Source organism: Sceloporus undulatus, chromosome 1 (assembly GCF_019175285.1).
Source record: "Sceloporus undulatus isolate JIND9_A2432 ecotype Alabama chromosome 1, SceUnd_v1.1, whole genome shotgun sequence".
NCBI lineage: Eukaryota > Metazoa > Chordata > Lepidosauria > Squamata > Phrynosomatidae > Sceloporus > Sceloporus undulatus.
Window position 1 is genome coordinate 273,510,252 of NC_056522.1, and position 17,936 is coordinate 273,528,187.

Here is a 17,936-nt window from a genome sequence, read left to right on the forward strand (position 1 = left end):
TTTTTCCACAGAGAAATAGGAAAAATAGATCAGCAAGCTGTTCCCCAGGCCAATCATGTGGATGCCTGCAAAGATTGCGCAAAGTCAGAGCCTGTTGATGCAAGAGGAAATTATAGAAAATCACCGGAAATCTCTGCATATGATAAGCATGAAGAGATTAAAAAATCAAGAGAGGATGAGCATTATACTGTCAGGAAGAACACTGTGGAATCAAAAAGGGAGAAATCTAAACGTTTATTAGAAGTTGGCACATCAAATCCAGAGTCAACTTTGTCTCGGTCCCAAACAGCTCAGCTTGTTGAAAAGAATGGAATGCTTTCCAATTCCTTAAATGCAAGTACTGGCCCTGTAGAGCAGAATGGTGTCAGTTTGTATAAACGAGGATTTATTTCCAGACCAACTCATAACAAGCAAACACAAAGGAAAAACAACATGGCTCACATAGAACACTGGGTGAAAGTGCAGAAAGGAGACACAAAAAGGTTAGTAATAAGCTAGGTTTATCTACTTTATTTTTTTAAAGTTATCAATTGATACTTTGCTTGTCTTTCTACTCACCATCTCTTGAACTGTTCTTATAATGCGACAGTAAATTTAGCTTTGAAAATTTTTCATAAAATTCAGGCCTCTGTCTTCTGAGAAAAGTGATCATGGTAACATACAGAAAGCTAACTCCTTCTGAAAAAAGTGGTGGATAGAGCCACTAAGGAGAAAGGATCACACAGATTTCATGAGTTGTCCCCCATGCCCTATCTCATCTTCTACAGTAAGACTGGACTGATTTTCCTGGGAAGATTTTCAGTGGCATGGGTAGCTGTATAGGAATAAGTGTGCTTTTGTAATCTTCCTTAAATTAACGTGTTTTATGATAAAAAAATTAGTATTTTGATTAGATTTCCACCATCACACGACTGTTTCAGAGACAAAAGGGTGAAACGTGCTGTTGATGGTCCAAAAACTTTATTAGAAGCTTCCTTCTAATACTCAGAGTGACCATTTTGTTGAGAGTGCAGATTGCAGCTCCAGAAGTTTCTGTTAATAGGCCCCAAAGAAGGCCAATTGGTGACAAGGACAAAGCTCACTGGGCTTTTTTGGGCCATCAATAGCACCTGGAACTTAGTTTTCTTTTACTCCTCTACTGTAAGTACGTGCTTTCTAAATAGAGATAGATAGATAGATAGATAGATAGATAGATAGATAGATAGATAGGTTGGTCAGGAAACTACTTAAGCATTTTTATTCTGTTTCTTAATTCCTGGAGAAAGATTTCTGTTCCATCTACCATTGGAATGGTCCCTTCTATCTTTTCTTCCTTCAGTTTTATGTAAAGAGCTGCTCCAGTAAGTTCCCATCAGGTGATACCAGTGTGCATTCTAAGTATGCAAATCCAAGTACAGTTGGAGCCAATTTTAATTTTCAGTAGGAACAAATTTGTAATGTAGTATAAGAACAAGTGCGTATTTAAATGTCAGAGTAACATAGAGATGTGCATCTTGTGGATTCTGTAGAGACCAGCAAAAGAGACCCAGCAAATACTGAGCTTATCTGCAGAGAATCCAGGTCTTCAGAAGATTTCTCAGCATTCACACACAGATAAAACAAAAATGAACCTATCAATAAATTGCTCCTTAGAAACCTGGATGGGCTAGATACCAAAGTGAAGGGGATATGCTGTGCTTCTCAGATAGGATATAACCTGCACGTGCATGCACACACACACACACACACACACACACACACACACACACACAATAGTAAGTGGGAAATACACATAAAGTATACTAATTTTAGATGGCAGAGATTACATTAAGTAGAAATTGGTCCTTACACTCCCCATGCCATAATGCTGCCAGCTGATTTTGTTGAGAAGCCATTTCAACAAGGGAAATATATGATCCCTATAACTGGCTCTAGTCAGCATTTTGAACCCACTGAAGTTTCCAAACTAGTTCCAAAGGCATTTCCTTGCACATTGTTTTACAGTAGTCAAAATGGGATGCAATAAAGGCATGTATGACTGGCATATAGCCAGATCTGACTTCTCAAGGAATAGGTGCACCTGGTGTTCTACATATGGCTGTGTAAATGCACTCCTGGCCACTGCTGAAACCTGGGCATCAAGGCTTAGGGTTGGGTCCAACAGTATACCCAAACTGTGAGCCTGAGATTTTAGAGGAAGTGTAATGCCATCCGGCATAGGCTGAATCCCTGTCACCTTCTTCCAGTCCATTCTGACCAGAGCCAGTGGTTTAGTACCAAAACAGTTTCCTTCAAATTAGGTAGAAAAGAGAGAATACAGAGAGTGTCATGAGCATATTGATGACACCAAATTCCCGGGCTTTGGATAACTTCTCCCAGCAATTTCATGTTTATGTTGAACCGGAGAAGTCAAATATGGCAACGGTGGTACATGCCTTGGTTACATCCCATCTGGATTACTGTATTGAACTCTATGTGGGGCTGCCTTTGAAATGTGTTCAGAAAATTCACTTGGCCCAAAGAACTGCAGCCAGGTTGTTAACCTGAAGCCAAATTCAAATGGATCTAGATAGTCAGTTTCATCCAGGAGCCTGTGGAGATGGGAGTTGACCATAAGCTCTAGAAAGGCTTATGGGTGGACTAAGAAGGAGCACTCGCTCCCAGAAAAAAATGAATGAATTTTTGCTTCCAAATGGTCTCTAGGGGACATGGGGTATTTCCGCCATGTTTAGAGGGCTTCCTGGTCCATTTTAAGCCCAAGACAGGCCTTTAAAAAAACAACTGAGTAGAAATCATTTCCTGTTCATTTCCTCCTTCAAGAAAGGCCTCTCTTGGGCCTAAATTGGCCCAGGGTGGGCCCAAAACATGGTGGAAATGCCCCTCCCCCACATCCAATAAGGCATTAAGGGGTAATTTTTAAAATACATATTTTGTAAAAAAAATTATTTGGCCCCTGGATGTGGTAGAAATGCCCTCCACCCCCACCCCCTCATAGAGGGCTTTTGGGAGCATTCTGGACCAAAATGTTTTTGCTCACCTATTTCACTGAAACCTATTTTAGTCAGACTTACTCTGAGTTTCCCACGATTAACACTCTAGTCTCTATTCCATTCGTTTCATCTCTGTCAACTCCCTAGTAAACCATGGGAGAGGATGCCTAGGAATGATTGTGTCCACAAATACAGTGAGAATTGATTAGTACTTTGAGCCATTACAAATGGCGTGACAGATGTTTGAGATAAAAGTTTTGGCTTGGATTCACAACAGCCCATATATTTTGAAACTTTTGAGAATTAGGGACTATGTAGACCGGCACTTTCTGCTGTCCTGTAGGCAGAGCCACGGCGCAGCATCCACACGACTCTGCCCCCATTACATCATGATGCCGCTCACCTTTCTAGACAGCATGCAACATCATGGTGCGGCCCTGGCGCTGCATCTAGAAGATGCAGCGCCAAAAGGGTGTCAGAAAGCAACGCCGCCATGACTGTGACACCCTTTAGAGGACACAAAAAGGAAATGTTTTTTCTGGCTCCTTTTTGTGCTCTCTAGATTCCGGATCAGGGCCACAGCGTTCAGTTGCTGTGGCACCGACACAAAGCTGCAATGAGTCTATACACACACACACACACATATATTAATATTGTGCCTTTCAGCAATACAATATTGTGACTCAAAGCAGCTCAAAATGTAGATTAAAACTACAGGTTAATAAACAGTGATGATAAAAACTATTTAAAAATTAAATAAAACTATGTTAAAAAATAACAGGCCTCAGAAGGAGAGAAGAATGCAGGACCTGATTCCCCCCCCCACCATTCCCTTCTCCTTTTGTGCCGTGTCTTTTTAGATTGTAAGCCTGAGGGCAGGGAACCGTCTGTTATCCCCTCTGTTGTAAGCTGCCCGGATTCCCAGTGATTGGGCGGCATATAAATAATTCCTATTATTATTATTATTATTATTATTATTATTATTATCTGTTTTAAAATGTTAAAACATTTGAAAACATAATAAAATAAGGCCCTTCTGCATAACCTGTTAATTGCCAAAAACCTGTTTTTTTTAAAAAAAGGTCTTTAACTGCCAGAGGAAGGATATTAAAAATATCCTTCAGTACCAAAGTCTCACTGAAGGTCTCACAGGTCCTTGCCAGACAGGTCTATGAATCATAGAATCATAATTGGAAGAGACCACAAGGGCCATCCAATCCAACTCCCTGCCATGACTAAGAAAAAGCCCTCTTTTGAGGAAGCTCATGTAGGCAGATAAAATCTTTAAGATAGCTGACCCAATCCATATAAGGTTCCTTGGGTCATAACCAGCACTATGCTTTCTGCCCAGAAAAGCAAAACAGTAACTAATGAATTTAATGAAACAAAGGAATTAAATGCCTCCTGTTATATGCTCCCTGATAACATGCATCAGAAATTAGTAGGATATCACTAATATAAAATAAAATTTCCCTGACAACAATTCTAGACTGTAAGATGCACTGTAGGACACTGCTGTTGGATGGAGGTAGGGGGGAAGAGTCAAGAAGCCTCACTATACATATATAGGCACTTTTGCATGCCTAATGGTTTCTCTGGACCTTCTCTGGATCTAATCTACTTTAACATGTATATTTTTGTTGCAAAATATTTTTCTTAAAGTGGAAGAATGCAATTCAGATGGTGAACAAAAAAGAAGCCTTGAAAGAATAGTTTAATCTTCAATTCCAATTTATCATCCATTAATACTGCTTTTGAATGTAATAAGTGTTCTCTTTTTCATGTACTATTGGTACTACTGCTGCTACCTTTCCCTCTTTCTGTATCAGTGCTGCCCTCTGGATAGTTTAAGATGTGCCTGGTCTTGTATAAAGGACCCTAAGAAAAAGGAGTTAGACTCCATTTTTCCTTATGTTGGTTTATCATCTGATGTGTAAGAATAAGCACCATAAGTGCTTTCTGGTTAAAACATCGCAGGCCTGGTTCAGAAATCAGTTATACATGATATAGGGGGAAAGTATACGCAGAGTACCATAAATTCTTGCATACTGAATATGAAGTATATTTGGTTTTTGTATTATCGTACATTTTCTTTTTAATTTAACCAATAGTCAAATGGATTGGAACCACAAAATTTTGAGCAAAAGAAAAATACTGTTATATTGCAATGCCTTGCTTGGCAGTTCCTACAGTACTATCACAAATTAGGTTCTAAATCAGTGGTCTCCAAACTGTGCTCTTTAAGGGATTTTGGACTTCAGACTGTTGACCAACATGGCTGAGGCTTCTCAGAGCTGAAGTCCAAAATACCTTAAAGGGCACAGTTTGGGGGCCACTGTTCTAAAGCATGGATGGACAACTGCATAGGGGACAGGGGCCAACACCTCTCTCCATATGAACTTTCTTGGCCCACGTTGTCACAGCAGACAGGAATGATGTCACATGACATCTGGATACCACTTTCAATCTGTACAAAATTAAATGTGGAGGCCTTGTTATACAAGGTTAGAAAACTGAGCTGGAAAAGAGAATGCCTGAAGTATACCCAGACTTTAGGCCTGAAAGAAACAAGAAATGAACATGTCTGCATTGCCACTCACACTTTGGGAACTTATTGAAAAAGGATATCAGGTGGTGCCCCAATATCTTATATTTTGACTTTGAGCCATAAGTAACAGTTTTTACACCTTGGGTAGATTGCAACATCAGTGCCAGAGAAATTGTTTTTGGTGAGCCTACCACTTGAATAATATTATTCCCATTTTATAGGTCTTGTCTGTGTAGCTTACTTTGGGTAATTGTTCATGTTGCCCAACCCTAGTTTTAGTGTTGGTTGCAGCCCAAGTGCTATAAATCTTTTCTTGTTTTCTTCCAGGCAAAAATAATGTGGTTTTTTTTAATGTTAATTTGGCCGAAAGCCCAGGAGAGTGACTTGACACATTAAATCAATAGCTCCTTAATTGTGCAAAAGATGAGACTACTTATGTGACATGATGACTTCCTATTAAATTACTTGGTCAGGCTTTAAGCTGCTTTTCTCTTGAACAAAAATTACTCATTGTGCCACGCCATAGAGCCAAGTGGTGATATGGTTTCACTTCAGGTATTACCTTAAGTGATTCTCCTTGTTTTCGTTGAAGATACAGGTATATCTCAGTTACGAAGTAGATGCATTCCTAAGCATTTCTTCTTTAACAGAAAATTTAGTACCAGAGGTAGAAATCGTGTGGTAAGAATAGGGATAGTTTGGTACACCACAGTAAATAGAGCAGTTCAACATCTTTCAATAAACTTATTATCCAAAACTAACAATATACACATCTGTAATGAAACAATAACATCACATAAGCCTTACATTTTTTTTTCTTTCACTAGGCTCCACTTTCTTATGATTTCTGTTTTGATGGTCAGACTTTGGTCTGTGCTTCTTTAACATGTTACAGACAGCTGTTGTTTACCTTGTCTGGTGTAGGCAAGAGCACACAGTAATAGTAGTAGTAGTAGTAGTAGTAGTAGTAGTAGTGAAAGTAGTAGTACAAACAGCTTCATTTATATACCACTTCATACTAAACTAACAGTGCCTAAGCGGTTTACAACTGTAAGCTAATTGCCCCCAACAAGCTGGGTACTCATCATATAGTACAGATCATAACAGAATATAATCTTGCTCTTTCCCAGCTCAAGCTTTATTTATTGCATTACTGAAGACATGCTGGTGCAGCCTGGTACCACAAGTATTTGTTTTTCCTTCCCTGTCCCCTTAGTGCAGAGGTTGCTAAAAATCTTCCATGTACAGAGAGAACAAGGAGGGGAAATGGGGCTGGGTGTCAGAGGCTATGGCGCGTTACAGACCGCCTCTTAGGGGCGGCCTGTAGGCGCACCTTTCTCCGCCGGATCGGGGCCTCAGTGGCCAGAGCGGCAGCCGCTGAGGCCCCAATCCGCCGCTTTCTGGTTTGCGGGGAAGCGGCAAAAGGCCCCTTCCCCGCTGCCTGGAAAGGGGTGTCCTTGGGGCTTCAAGCCCCAAGGACACCCTGCGGCGGCGGGAGGAAGGAGAAAGGGGCCGTTTGGCCCCTTTCTCCTTTGGTCCGCTGGGCGCAGCCGTCTGAAGGCTGCGCCCAGCGGACCAAAGCAGGAAGGAGCTCTGAAACAGAGCTCTGAAACGGAGTGGACCAAAGCAGGAAGGAGCTCTGAAACGGAGCCGTCTGAAGGCTGCGCCCAGCGGACCAAAGCAGGAAGGAGCTCTGAAACGGAGCTCCTTCCGGAGCTCCCTAGGCGCCCTGCCGCGACCCCAATACGTCACAACCGCGTCGCCTCGTTTGGAGGTGGCGCGGTCATCACGTATTGATGGTGGCGGCCGTGTGGAACGGCCGCCACCATTTTGTGCGCACAGAGCACGTACTAGGGTTAGGGCAGTGCGGAATATCCCTGTCCTGAGGAGGTTACTTATGAAAGGTTACAGGCACACCTCAGTTTAACTTAGGCCCATTACAGATGGGCTAAAAAGTGGACAATGCCAATGTTGTTTTAATAGAGGGGTTTTTGTTGCGTTTTTTTCGGGCAGTGTGAACTTCACATGTAAGTTTTGTTGTCCAACTTACGGAGACCCTCTCCTATGGTTTTCTTGGCAAGATTTAATCAGAAGCAGTTTGCCACTCTTTCCCCTAAGGCTCAGAGAGTATGATGTGTCCAAGGTTACTTGGCAGGTTCCTGTGGCTGAGCCCAACACTCAGACGACTGCACTTTGCTGGCTCTTGTGTATGTTTACTACTTTTTTCAATTTTATTTATTAAGGTAATTGCGCCCCCCCCCCCTCAATAATGAAATCACATTGTTGAGTGTGGTATTCTACCACCTATTGGCCAGAATATTTCAAAAAAGAGTATGAATAAAAGTGCGGTAGTTTTTCTAACCTGAAACAGATAGGAATTTTTTAAAAAGGAATATAATGACTTAACATAGGTAGTGCTTCCCGTGGTGTGCAATTTTAATTTTGTATGTTTCCCTGATGCTTTGATTAACTGCAGAATTGTTTGCCAAAGGGTAAAAATAGCTTAATTGTACACATCATCATAAGTCAGCCTTAAAAAAATACTGATTGTTATGGCTAGTAAAATGCAACAATTACTTGTTGCTTCTAAAATTAATTTAGTGGCCTTTGACTTTAACAGTAATGTTTTACTTACTTCATCTCTAATGAAACAATTTTCTCACACAGTCTTGCATCTGATCAGACTCTTATTCGACAAGCACCCAGTCATTCAGTATCTTTTCCTGAAAATTATCATACATTGCCAAAGAATACCAGGCAGCCTCCAGGAAGTTCACCTCCCACAATCCGTAATTTGCCAAGTGACTACAAATATGCTCAAGACCGGGTTAGCCACTTGAAGATGTCCCATGATGAGAGAAGAGCAAATAAAGATGGTACTGTATGGCAGCTGTATGAGTGGCAACAAAGACAGCAGTTTAAACATGGCAGCCCAACAGCACCTATTTATATTGGTTCTCCAGACTTCACTGACCGTGGTAAGGGAAGAAGTTCATTAGATGTTCCACGTTCAGTTTCTGTACCCCCATCTCCTTCTGATATCCCTCCACCAGGACCACCTAAAATCTTTCCACCCCGGCGACCACATACTCCTGCAGAAAGGGTTACTGTTAAACCATCTGATGAAAGACAGATGTTAGACATTCCTTTTGCTGGATCACCAAGAAAGATTCGAAACCCGACTAGAAAGGTAACCCTTTTAATATATTTTTCTGCTCTACTAATCAGTTAGTTAATATTACACCACATAACAGAGTTTCTGAGAGTTTAGCTGTAGGTTGTTTAATAATCTGTCAGAATCTTATCTGTCAGTATATTTTTTTTATTGTTGATTGCTACTGGTATTACCAAGACCAATTCAGCTCTTCCTCAATGGCCAGGCAACTGCAGGTTTAACAACATCTCTTTAAACTGGTTCTATGGCATATTGTCTGTGGGCTGATTTTATTAGCCTCTGACAAGGTGATGTAAATGAAATGCAGCAAACCTTGTTGCTTATAGAAAAGGGGTGAGAAGGAAGCTCATTGTAAATTTACAGATTATAAATTAATTTAGGGCCAAAACAGACAGCCTGATAAAGCCGCCTTCCCAGTGGCTCGGGGGCATGTCATTTAGGCACTGCATGCCCCCAGGAAACTGCCTCTCCCTTTTTGGGCAGTTTCAAGGGAGATTGGGGCCATGTCATATGGTTGTCGTGGCCCCAATCTATCTCCAGTGTTATTGTTAACACTAGCCAATTAGTATCTCCCATTGGTTATAAGTTTAGCGAGAAGTTTGATTTAAATTAGGACAGAGGCTTGGAATTCCAAGTCTGAAGTGTTTAAAAAGAACAAAATATTTCTCTTAATGCTGCTTTTCAACTTATACAGAACTCAGCACACATAGATAGACGCTCCATGCCAGCAATGGGATATATGACCCATACTGTAAGTGCTCCAAGTTTGCATGGCAAATCGGTAAGTATGAGCATTTAAAGTTTCCTTCTCTTCCTCTATACCAGCTGATTCTACTAGAACTTCTAAGGATGTCTGAATCCAAAATGGTCTTCATTGATTTTTCATGTCTTGTTAATGGAATTAAGTAACTTGAACTTCCTGGCATTAAATGTGGCCTGTTTTCAACTGCCACTGAAGTCATTTTAAGCAGAACTGTTTACTATGGTCAGGAGAAGAATTGGCCTTGCTTTGCTTTTTTTGTGTTCTAACATTAAAATACAGTTTCCAGCCAAAGAGAAAAATATGGAATAGTTGCTAATCTTGCCAAATAAACATTTTCTGGACACCTTAGGTGAAGAATTATAGCTACAGTGACTCTCCCTGAAAACTGCTAATTTCCTCTTTACAATGTGTCCAAATACCTACAGCCTGAAGAGCTAACATTGCTTCTCATTCGATTAAGGAGACATCAGGCTAAGTTGGCTAGTATACGAAATTACACAATCGCCCAATTACTGCAGCACTTGCCAACTAATTCCACTTATCAGGTCAGCTGCTGATTGGGTCATCTGTGCTGTATATGACATTCTGTGACTCTGCAAGTGCTTCTCTGGTGCCATGCTTGAGTCTGTGCTTTCTTGTCCATTCTTCTGTATGTTCAAGTCCTTGGATCATACATGGTTTTGCCTTGCTCTGACATGTGCTGGAGATTATGAGCATTCTTAAACTACATGATGCTATGGCATATGAATAACTGCTTTATGAATATTATTTTGCTTTGTTATTTTTGTGAATGTTGCTTTTTAAAAAAATCTTCAAAAACCAAGCTTACTAGTTTGCAGATTTATTCATTTTGGCTGAAAAAAAGTAAGTTCTTCCTATCATTCATGATGGAAGTGGCTTGCTTTACAACATCTTGCTTGTTTTTTCTCTTTCAAACTCAGATATATTAAAAATGACAGACACTGTTTCATTTCTTCATACATGCATTATGTCATCATAATCTTGTTTTTTTCCTTTTTGTGATAGATTTGTATTAGTCAAAGGCAGAAGGGTAACAATAATGCCATTTTCATAAATCACAATTAGACAGAAAACATAGTTTGTAATGAAATTGCAGTGCTTTACAGTCATCTCATACATCAGGAAGTGCTAGTGATACTTGAAAATAGTTTCATGATAGCTAGAGAAATTAATAGCAACATTTAAACATTCAGAATATTTTGTTAATTATTTCTACTGATTACCTTCAGATTCCCTCAGTTAAAAAAATCTTACAATAATATGCATGTAAGATAAGACACAAATTATGTAATTATTCATGATATAAGGTTAAATATATCAGAATGCAAAGTTCTTGAGCCATCATATTGGAATAACTCTCGCTCAACACAATAAATAAAAAAATCTTATTCACAGTGGTTTAAATCCAATTGATCATCCCAGCTAGAGAATAGACCCATTGAATCAATAGCACCTGCTTAAGTATTTACCAAGGTTTCACAAATTTAATTGGCCTATACTGCTTGAAAGTAACAGCTGGATTTAGATCAAATAAATTCACAAATTATTTGGCTGTGTTATCAAATTAAAAAAAATATTTGTAGCAGTTTTTAAAATTAACTTTATTGAATATATTTTTAAGTTATATCAACAGAACAAGCACAAACATAATAAAAGGAGGTAAAATGAAAAGTGTGATAGAACATAGATAGAAGAGTAAAAAGCGTAAGAGCATGAATCAATGGTTGTAGAATTTGCTCATTTCCTAAACTTCAGTTTATGGGAGTGTGATATTTCTACAATAGTTATACCTTGTTATGAATTACACATGCATGGCGGGGGAAAATGAATACTATTTGTCCATCTTTTTTTCAAACCAGCACTGTTTACTGATTGTTCATTGACAAGATCACTAACTAGAAGAGATAGTTCAGAGAAATAGATATTAAACGTTTTAATTCAAAATAGATGAGTCAAACCTATTCCTTCTTTCCTGTAATGAAGCATTCTTGAAGGAAGGCATATTTTAAGTCATGAATAAAATTCACTGAAAATGATTGAGATATGCAAAAACATAAACTATGAAGAGAAGTACTTCTTTTATCAAGGAAGTTTTAATCATGAGAAATTTAATATAGATGGCATCATAACTACCTCCTAAAAGTGCCTTTGTTATTTAAAATAATTTTAAATGTACAGATAACTTTTTATAGTTCTGTGGAAAAGAAAATAATCTGTTGTCTTCTTGTTAGGATGATAAATGAATGTGGTAGACTGCCCGATAGCTGCACTTCGAACATTTCTCATTCACCCATAAATTTTAGTGTCGTAATATTTATAACATTCTGTTTTTCCTAGTTGGCTAGTTTATCTTTTATATGTTTTTGCTGAAATTTCTAGACGGAATTATCAGATAGTAATCAGGTCCAATAATGTGATACATTGTATTTTATTATTGTTGTTTACTTTCATTTGCAGGCTGATGATACCTACATTCAGCTCAAGAAAGACCTTGAATATTTGGATCTGAAGGTAAAACACTCTAGTAATTTGCCTTTTTTTTGTCTTTTGTTTATATAGTTTCTGTTATGTTATAGTACTGGATTTTTTGATGAATAGAAATTCAGATATTTTTCCCTGTAACTAGGATAAATTTAAAATATAAAGTGTAAAAAATACACAGGAGAAATTAAAACTCAACCTGTTTCTTTTGGTTAGATCTAAAAAACTTCTTGCATTAATTGGAAAGGATTCCAGTCATGCTTGGGATAGAGTAGAGCATGATCTCTGTTTTGGCCAGTTTCTTGATTTAACTGTACTCATACTCAGTATGCTACACTGTACACTTTTCCAGATGTTTCACCTTTCAGAAGGTAGTAGGTACTGCAAATCAGAAAGTATTGCAGATCAAGAAAGCAAAAACTGTAAACCAGCTGTGCACTAGTGGAATTCTACTTAGAATTTTCTAAATTCTTCACATTGTAATTTAATTTACAAATTGTAATTGCTTTCTAAGAAAACAATTGTCTACCACAACACATTTGTGATCACCTCTAAAACATTTCTCATAATAATGTTATTTATTCTTTATGTGTTTGTTTAGAATATTTGTATCTATCCTTCTGAGACCAGCCTCCAGGTAGCTTACAAGTCACAACCCTAGCAATGTCACAACCCTATGGGGCGCCGTCGTGACGTGCGAGGGGCGGGACTTTCAGACTCCCCTCACACATGATGAAGGCGTCAAAATGGTGGTGCCTTGTACATATGGGCGCCGCCATTTTGACGTGACGGATGGCTAGCGTCCGCACGTCTCGGCTCCCTTGTGATGCTGCAAGTGCGCCATTGGCACCTTGCGGCATCACAACCACGCCACAGAAAGAACCCGCTTTTGGGGGGTTCTTTTTGCTGCGCGTGGGAGCCATGCGGTTTGTCCGCTGCAGCTCCCTTGTGCAGCAAACCAGGGCGGTGGGAGGTCTGTATCCTGCCAATGACAACCACATGGATAATATATAAACAGCAATATTTTAAAACTAGCACCACTGAAACCTGCAGTATACTGAAAAGGGAAAACACGAAGTTGGCACATTCCCCCCCCCCCCCCTTGATACTTTACTAGTGCCTGATGCTCCCAGAAATTTGGTTTAGGGGTCAAATTGAATTAAATTAATTCAAATTTAAATTCAAAAATTACATTTTGTACTGTACTAAAAAATAAAGTGGAAATCTCTTAAGTTTTTTTTTTAAAAAAACTGATATATATTTAGTACATATTAGGCTGGGATTATTTTGAACCATTTCAAAGATCTGGATGCTTTTTAGAGTGCTTTGCAGTAAACCAGTGTGGAGTTTTCATGACATGAATCACTACAAAAAGATAATCTTTTTTGAGATTTAGTTGAAACTGGCCCAGTGTCTGAACTTAATAAAAGTGTTACTGGCAATGAATATCATTTAGATGTCAATTTGCAGGCACAATCTTGTAGCACTCCCCCACTGTGAATCCAATATTTTAAGGTCAGTGCAGTCCTACTGAGAGCAGGCTCTATAATCAGTTAAATAATGTAGCCTTAATATCTCCATATTGTCTGTGGACTGAATCATTTTGTTAGCTACCAGTCACCTATTATTTGGTTTTAGACATCTGTTCAGGATGTGGCAGAATCCTCCTTTGAATTATTCTTCTCCAAATTTTGAGCTCCCACTGTGTGTGTGTCTGTGTGTATTCCTTTAAGTCCCCTGTTGACTTATGGTGACCCCATGAGTTTGAGAGGGCACTTAGGACCAAAACACATGGTCCGGAAAGAGTGGCCTCCAGTTGTAATCGGGCAGGGACAGCAGAGACTGCACGACCTGCTTCCGAAGTGGGCTGCCGCCGGATTCCCAGGCCAGCTATCTGCAGGAGTGGATTATTTCTGCTCCTTAAAGGTCCAGCTTTTCCCCTCTTAGCATGGCCTCAGAGTGGCTTCCAGACACTTTGGGGGTATGCATCATGTAAGCATTTATTTGGCATGTGCATTTGGGGCCTTAGAAGTGTTATTGCCAGTCCCTTGCTCTAAAAACTAGCCTACAGCATATCCTTCTCCCTCAAGTATTAAGTAAAAAAGAAATTTACCCCAGCTTCCTCACATTTGAAAAATAATTAAATATTTTTGATATTACAAAAGAAATTATAAATTTTTACAGCCATGCAATCATTTTTGCCCCTAAAATTTATACTTAAAAAAAATCTGGAATGGTACACTATTTTAATTTTATTTCTGCCCACTTTAGGATTCTTGTGCAAAATTTGCTCTTCAATTACAAACATCAGAGCCCAAACACAAGTGATAACAGAGCAACAATAATAATAATAATAATAGGATTTATTTATATGCCGCCCAATCACTGGGAATCCGGGCGGCTTACAACAGAGGGGATAATAGACAGTTCCCCGCCCTCAGGCTTACAATCTAAAAAGACACGACACAAAAGAAGAAGGGAATGGTGACGGGGGGGAAGGGGATCAGATCCAGCATTCTTCTCTCCCTCTGAGGCCTGGACCAAGGCAGATGGACTGGATGGAGGGCTCTTTTTCTTAATTGAGGCTGGGCCGATGGCATTGGGCCTGGCCTTTCACTCCCTCCCAGGCCAGAAGATGACAGTTGGAAGGAGGGAGGGGAGGGCTCTTCCTCTTCAGGCCCAATGGCATTGGGCCTGTCCTTTTGGTCCCTCTAAGGCCAGTTAGTTGGGGACCTCTCATTGTCACTTATGAATTAGATGAAAAGGAGAAACAAAGCTCAATGTTTTCAGAATACAGATAGACCCTTAGTCCAAATCCCTGAAAGATTTGTACAGATTTAAATAGTATGGAAAACTTTGCACTTTATAGCGTTAATATGATGGGCCCAAACAGAAGTTCCTACACTTTTTCTGGAATCTGCTTGCCAGGTAAGACTAAAATATAATAACTTAACAGTTTCCATTTATTTTAGTGAATTGTCCAGTATCTGGTGCTCAATCCCCACCTGAAACCTCCCCCCCCCCCATAGTCCCAGACTGCATCCTCACTGCAGAAATAATCCAGGTTGACACCACTTTAAATGCCAGGGCTCCGTGCTATGGAATCCTGGGATTTGTGGTTTGTTGTGGCACTAGGACTCTCTAACAGAGAAAGGAAAAATGTCTCACAAAACTCCAGAATTCCATAGCATTGAGCCATGGCAGTTAAAATGATGTCAACCTGAATAATTCTTGCAGTGCAGATGCAGCCCCAGATACCATATTAACATCCTAGTGCTTTCCAAGTGAAAGCAGCTATACACAGAAAAACCATGTCTAAAGAATTACAGTTTGTAAAAACTTGTGAAAGGTCAAACTTCTTCTGAGTCATAGATTGGGTGATCTCACTCATGAGGCTATTCCTTGTACAGTGCAGTTCTGTGTACATCAGGGATTAGGAATCTGAAGCCTTCCAGATATTGTTGGGTTTGGAACTTCTGTCTTCTCAGCCACCAGGACCAGGGATGATACATATTATAGACCAAGAGCATTTGGAAAGTCATAGATCTTCTACTCAAGTGCTAGTGAGTTCTTTGGGGGTAGATATAGGGGTGGTGTAGGATTCAGTAGCTAACATCCAGTGATGAAAATATTCCTGTCAGTTAAATTAGAAAGGGAGAATATTATTTTCTTACCATAATCTCCCCATCTTCCCCCCAAAAACCGTGTTCCAGAGTGCTGGGATACATTATTTTCAATTGTTTTTGAAGCCTGCAGAAGTGGGAGCGATTCAGTGGTATTAGCAGTACAGCACCAGTGTAACTTTGAATTTAGACCTTAGAGTAAAAATACTGTTAATATAGATAAACCCTTACTATCAAATGATTAAAAATGTTTCTAGAATATGCCTTTTGGTTGTTTAAACAGCACTGCATGTAATACACATTGTTCTAGTAATGTAGTAAACCTAATGTTCAGCTTCATAATTTGTTTGTGAATAATGCATAGCATTTTTGGAAGAATATTGCCTTTAGAAACAGCTGCAGTATTAGTAATTCTGTGGGTGTTGAGTTTATAGCACCTCAGTTGCCATTCCTTTTGTTGGTGATGTTTTGAAGAATGGTTCACATTATATGCTTCACAGAATATAGTCAGTTGCCAAACTAAAGCATATTCAGGCTTTTGTGGGATCTCTCCAACTGAGTCATGGTTATAGTATATTCTGCTATTAGAATAATATTGAAGTGCTTAGAATGAGAATGAGGAATGGCAGTGAAAAAAATATACAAGTAATTAATCTGTGAATAGGCCCCAGCTTGTGCTCACGAAAAAAAGACCCTTCGGGTTCGGAAGACATGTCCTGTATTGCTGAAGGGACCTTGGGATAGGAGGACGTAAGTGTGGAGAATGTACCTCTCTATATAGACTTTTCAAGATTAATTCTCCTTCCAGTAATCTTTTCATGGGCAAAAGGCCATTGAAAAGTTTGTTTGCAGAAGAGAATTAATCTCTAAAGTCTTGAGAGTCCCACATCCTCATTTTGTAATTCATACTGAAGAGAGGATCCAAGCTGATGATGACTGTTTATTCTTTCTGTACTAAATTGCATCTTCTTCTTTTTTATAATTGTTTTGTTTGTTTTATAACAATAATACAAAACAAACAATTAATACATAAATAACAAATAGCCTTGGAGGTCTATATGTAAACTTGCATAAGAGCTATCTTTTGTGGGATAATAGCAGTAACAAAGTCCTAAAGACATCACTCAGATTCGCTAGTTGATGAAGTTGGGATCAAAGTAATTTTCCAAAGAATAGCTTGATGAGTAGGAGGTCTAACCTACATCTTCTACCCTTGCCAGTGTGGGAGGAATCAAGCATCCTCAATATTTTTCTTTAATTATAATTGCCAGAGACCCTGTGCAGCCATACCCTCCCAGTTCTTATGCCCTAATAATGTTTGCTTATAAATATCTTCTTTGAAGAGATAGATGACACTATGCCTGTGTTTCCTTTTTGTTCACTGACTGGAGCAGAATGGCTCAGTATGCAGTTCACCAGAAATTTAACAGCCAGAACAAACCAACATGGTGAATGGCATTTCATATCCAAGCATATTTGACTAGACAAGTTCATGTACAAAAAGCAGCTTACGAAAATGAACTATGCTTTCAACAGAATTATATATATATTCACAAACACGGGGAGAGAGAGAGAGAATCCCTGTATAAAAGTAGCAAATGGATCTTGTACTACCTTGGGGCTGACTGAAACAAAGAAGCTGGTAGCCTGAGCTTTCATAGATGTGGATCTACTTCCTCATCTGCATTTGCATCTGCGTCTGAGGAAGTAGACTCAAGTTACAAAAGCTCATGCTAATAGCTTCTTTCTTTCATTTAATCTCAAAGGTGTGCCAAGATCCCTTTGCATATTCATTTTCCAGACTGACATGGCTATATCTTTTGAATTTTAAAAGGTAGCAATTACCAAAAAAAAAAAAAAAACCCACGAAAACCTGTGGTCATGATTTCTAATGTGATTATCAGAAGAGCATGATGCCCTTATTTCATATTCTTTAAAATAGATAAACAAAAATAGGCAGCATTCAGCAAGGAAAATGACTGTATTCCAAAAATTATATATATTTTTCTGATTTGTTCATTGGCTTTTGCTGTCAACTTTTCCTCTATAACCAGATATCTATTAAAATTTTTGTTTGAAACAGATAAAAAATAATGGACCTCTGATCAACATGGTTTACAAAGTGCTAAAGAGCTCAGCACAAGGGTTACTATCCAGTATAAATGTAAGAGCGCCTGTAACGGGAAATGTAGCCATTCCATTGCTTTCTCAAATGGCAGTCAGTGTTTAAATAGCTAAGCATCCACAGGTGTCTCATGTGTATAGCTCCACAGCTTTCTGCAAGTGTTTTTGGAGGCTTTGTGCAAAATTATTGGCTGGCCTGATAGTGCTTGGTTTCATTTTCTCATGTGTTGGA

General features: G+C 39.1%; 1 protein-coding gene across 8 annotated transcripts in view; it reads left to right on the plus strand.

Annotated features, from left to right (window-relative positions):
- Positions 1-17,936, plus strand: part of PLEKHA7 (pleckstrin homology domain containing A7) — a 271,523-nt gene that overhangs the window by 211,612 nt on the left and 41,975 nt on the right. For all 8 annotated transcript variants that reach the window (XM_042445987.1, XM_042445983.1, XM_042445984.1 and 5 more), the window contains 4 exons: positions 12-482; positions 8,185-8,707; positions 9,387-9,473; positions 11,934-11,987. In XM_042445987.1, coding sequence (XP_042301921.1) covers positions 12-482; positions 8,185-8,707; positions 9,387-9,473; positions 11,934-11,987 — 1,135 coding nt within the window. The remainder of the gene's footprint in view (positions 1-11; positions 483-8,184; positions 8,708-9,386; positions 9,474-11,933; positions 11,988-17,936) is intronic.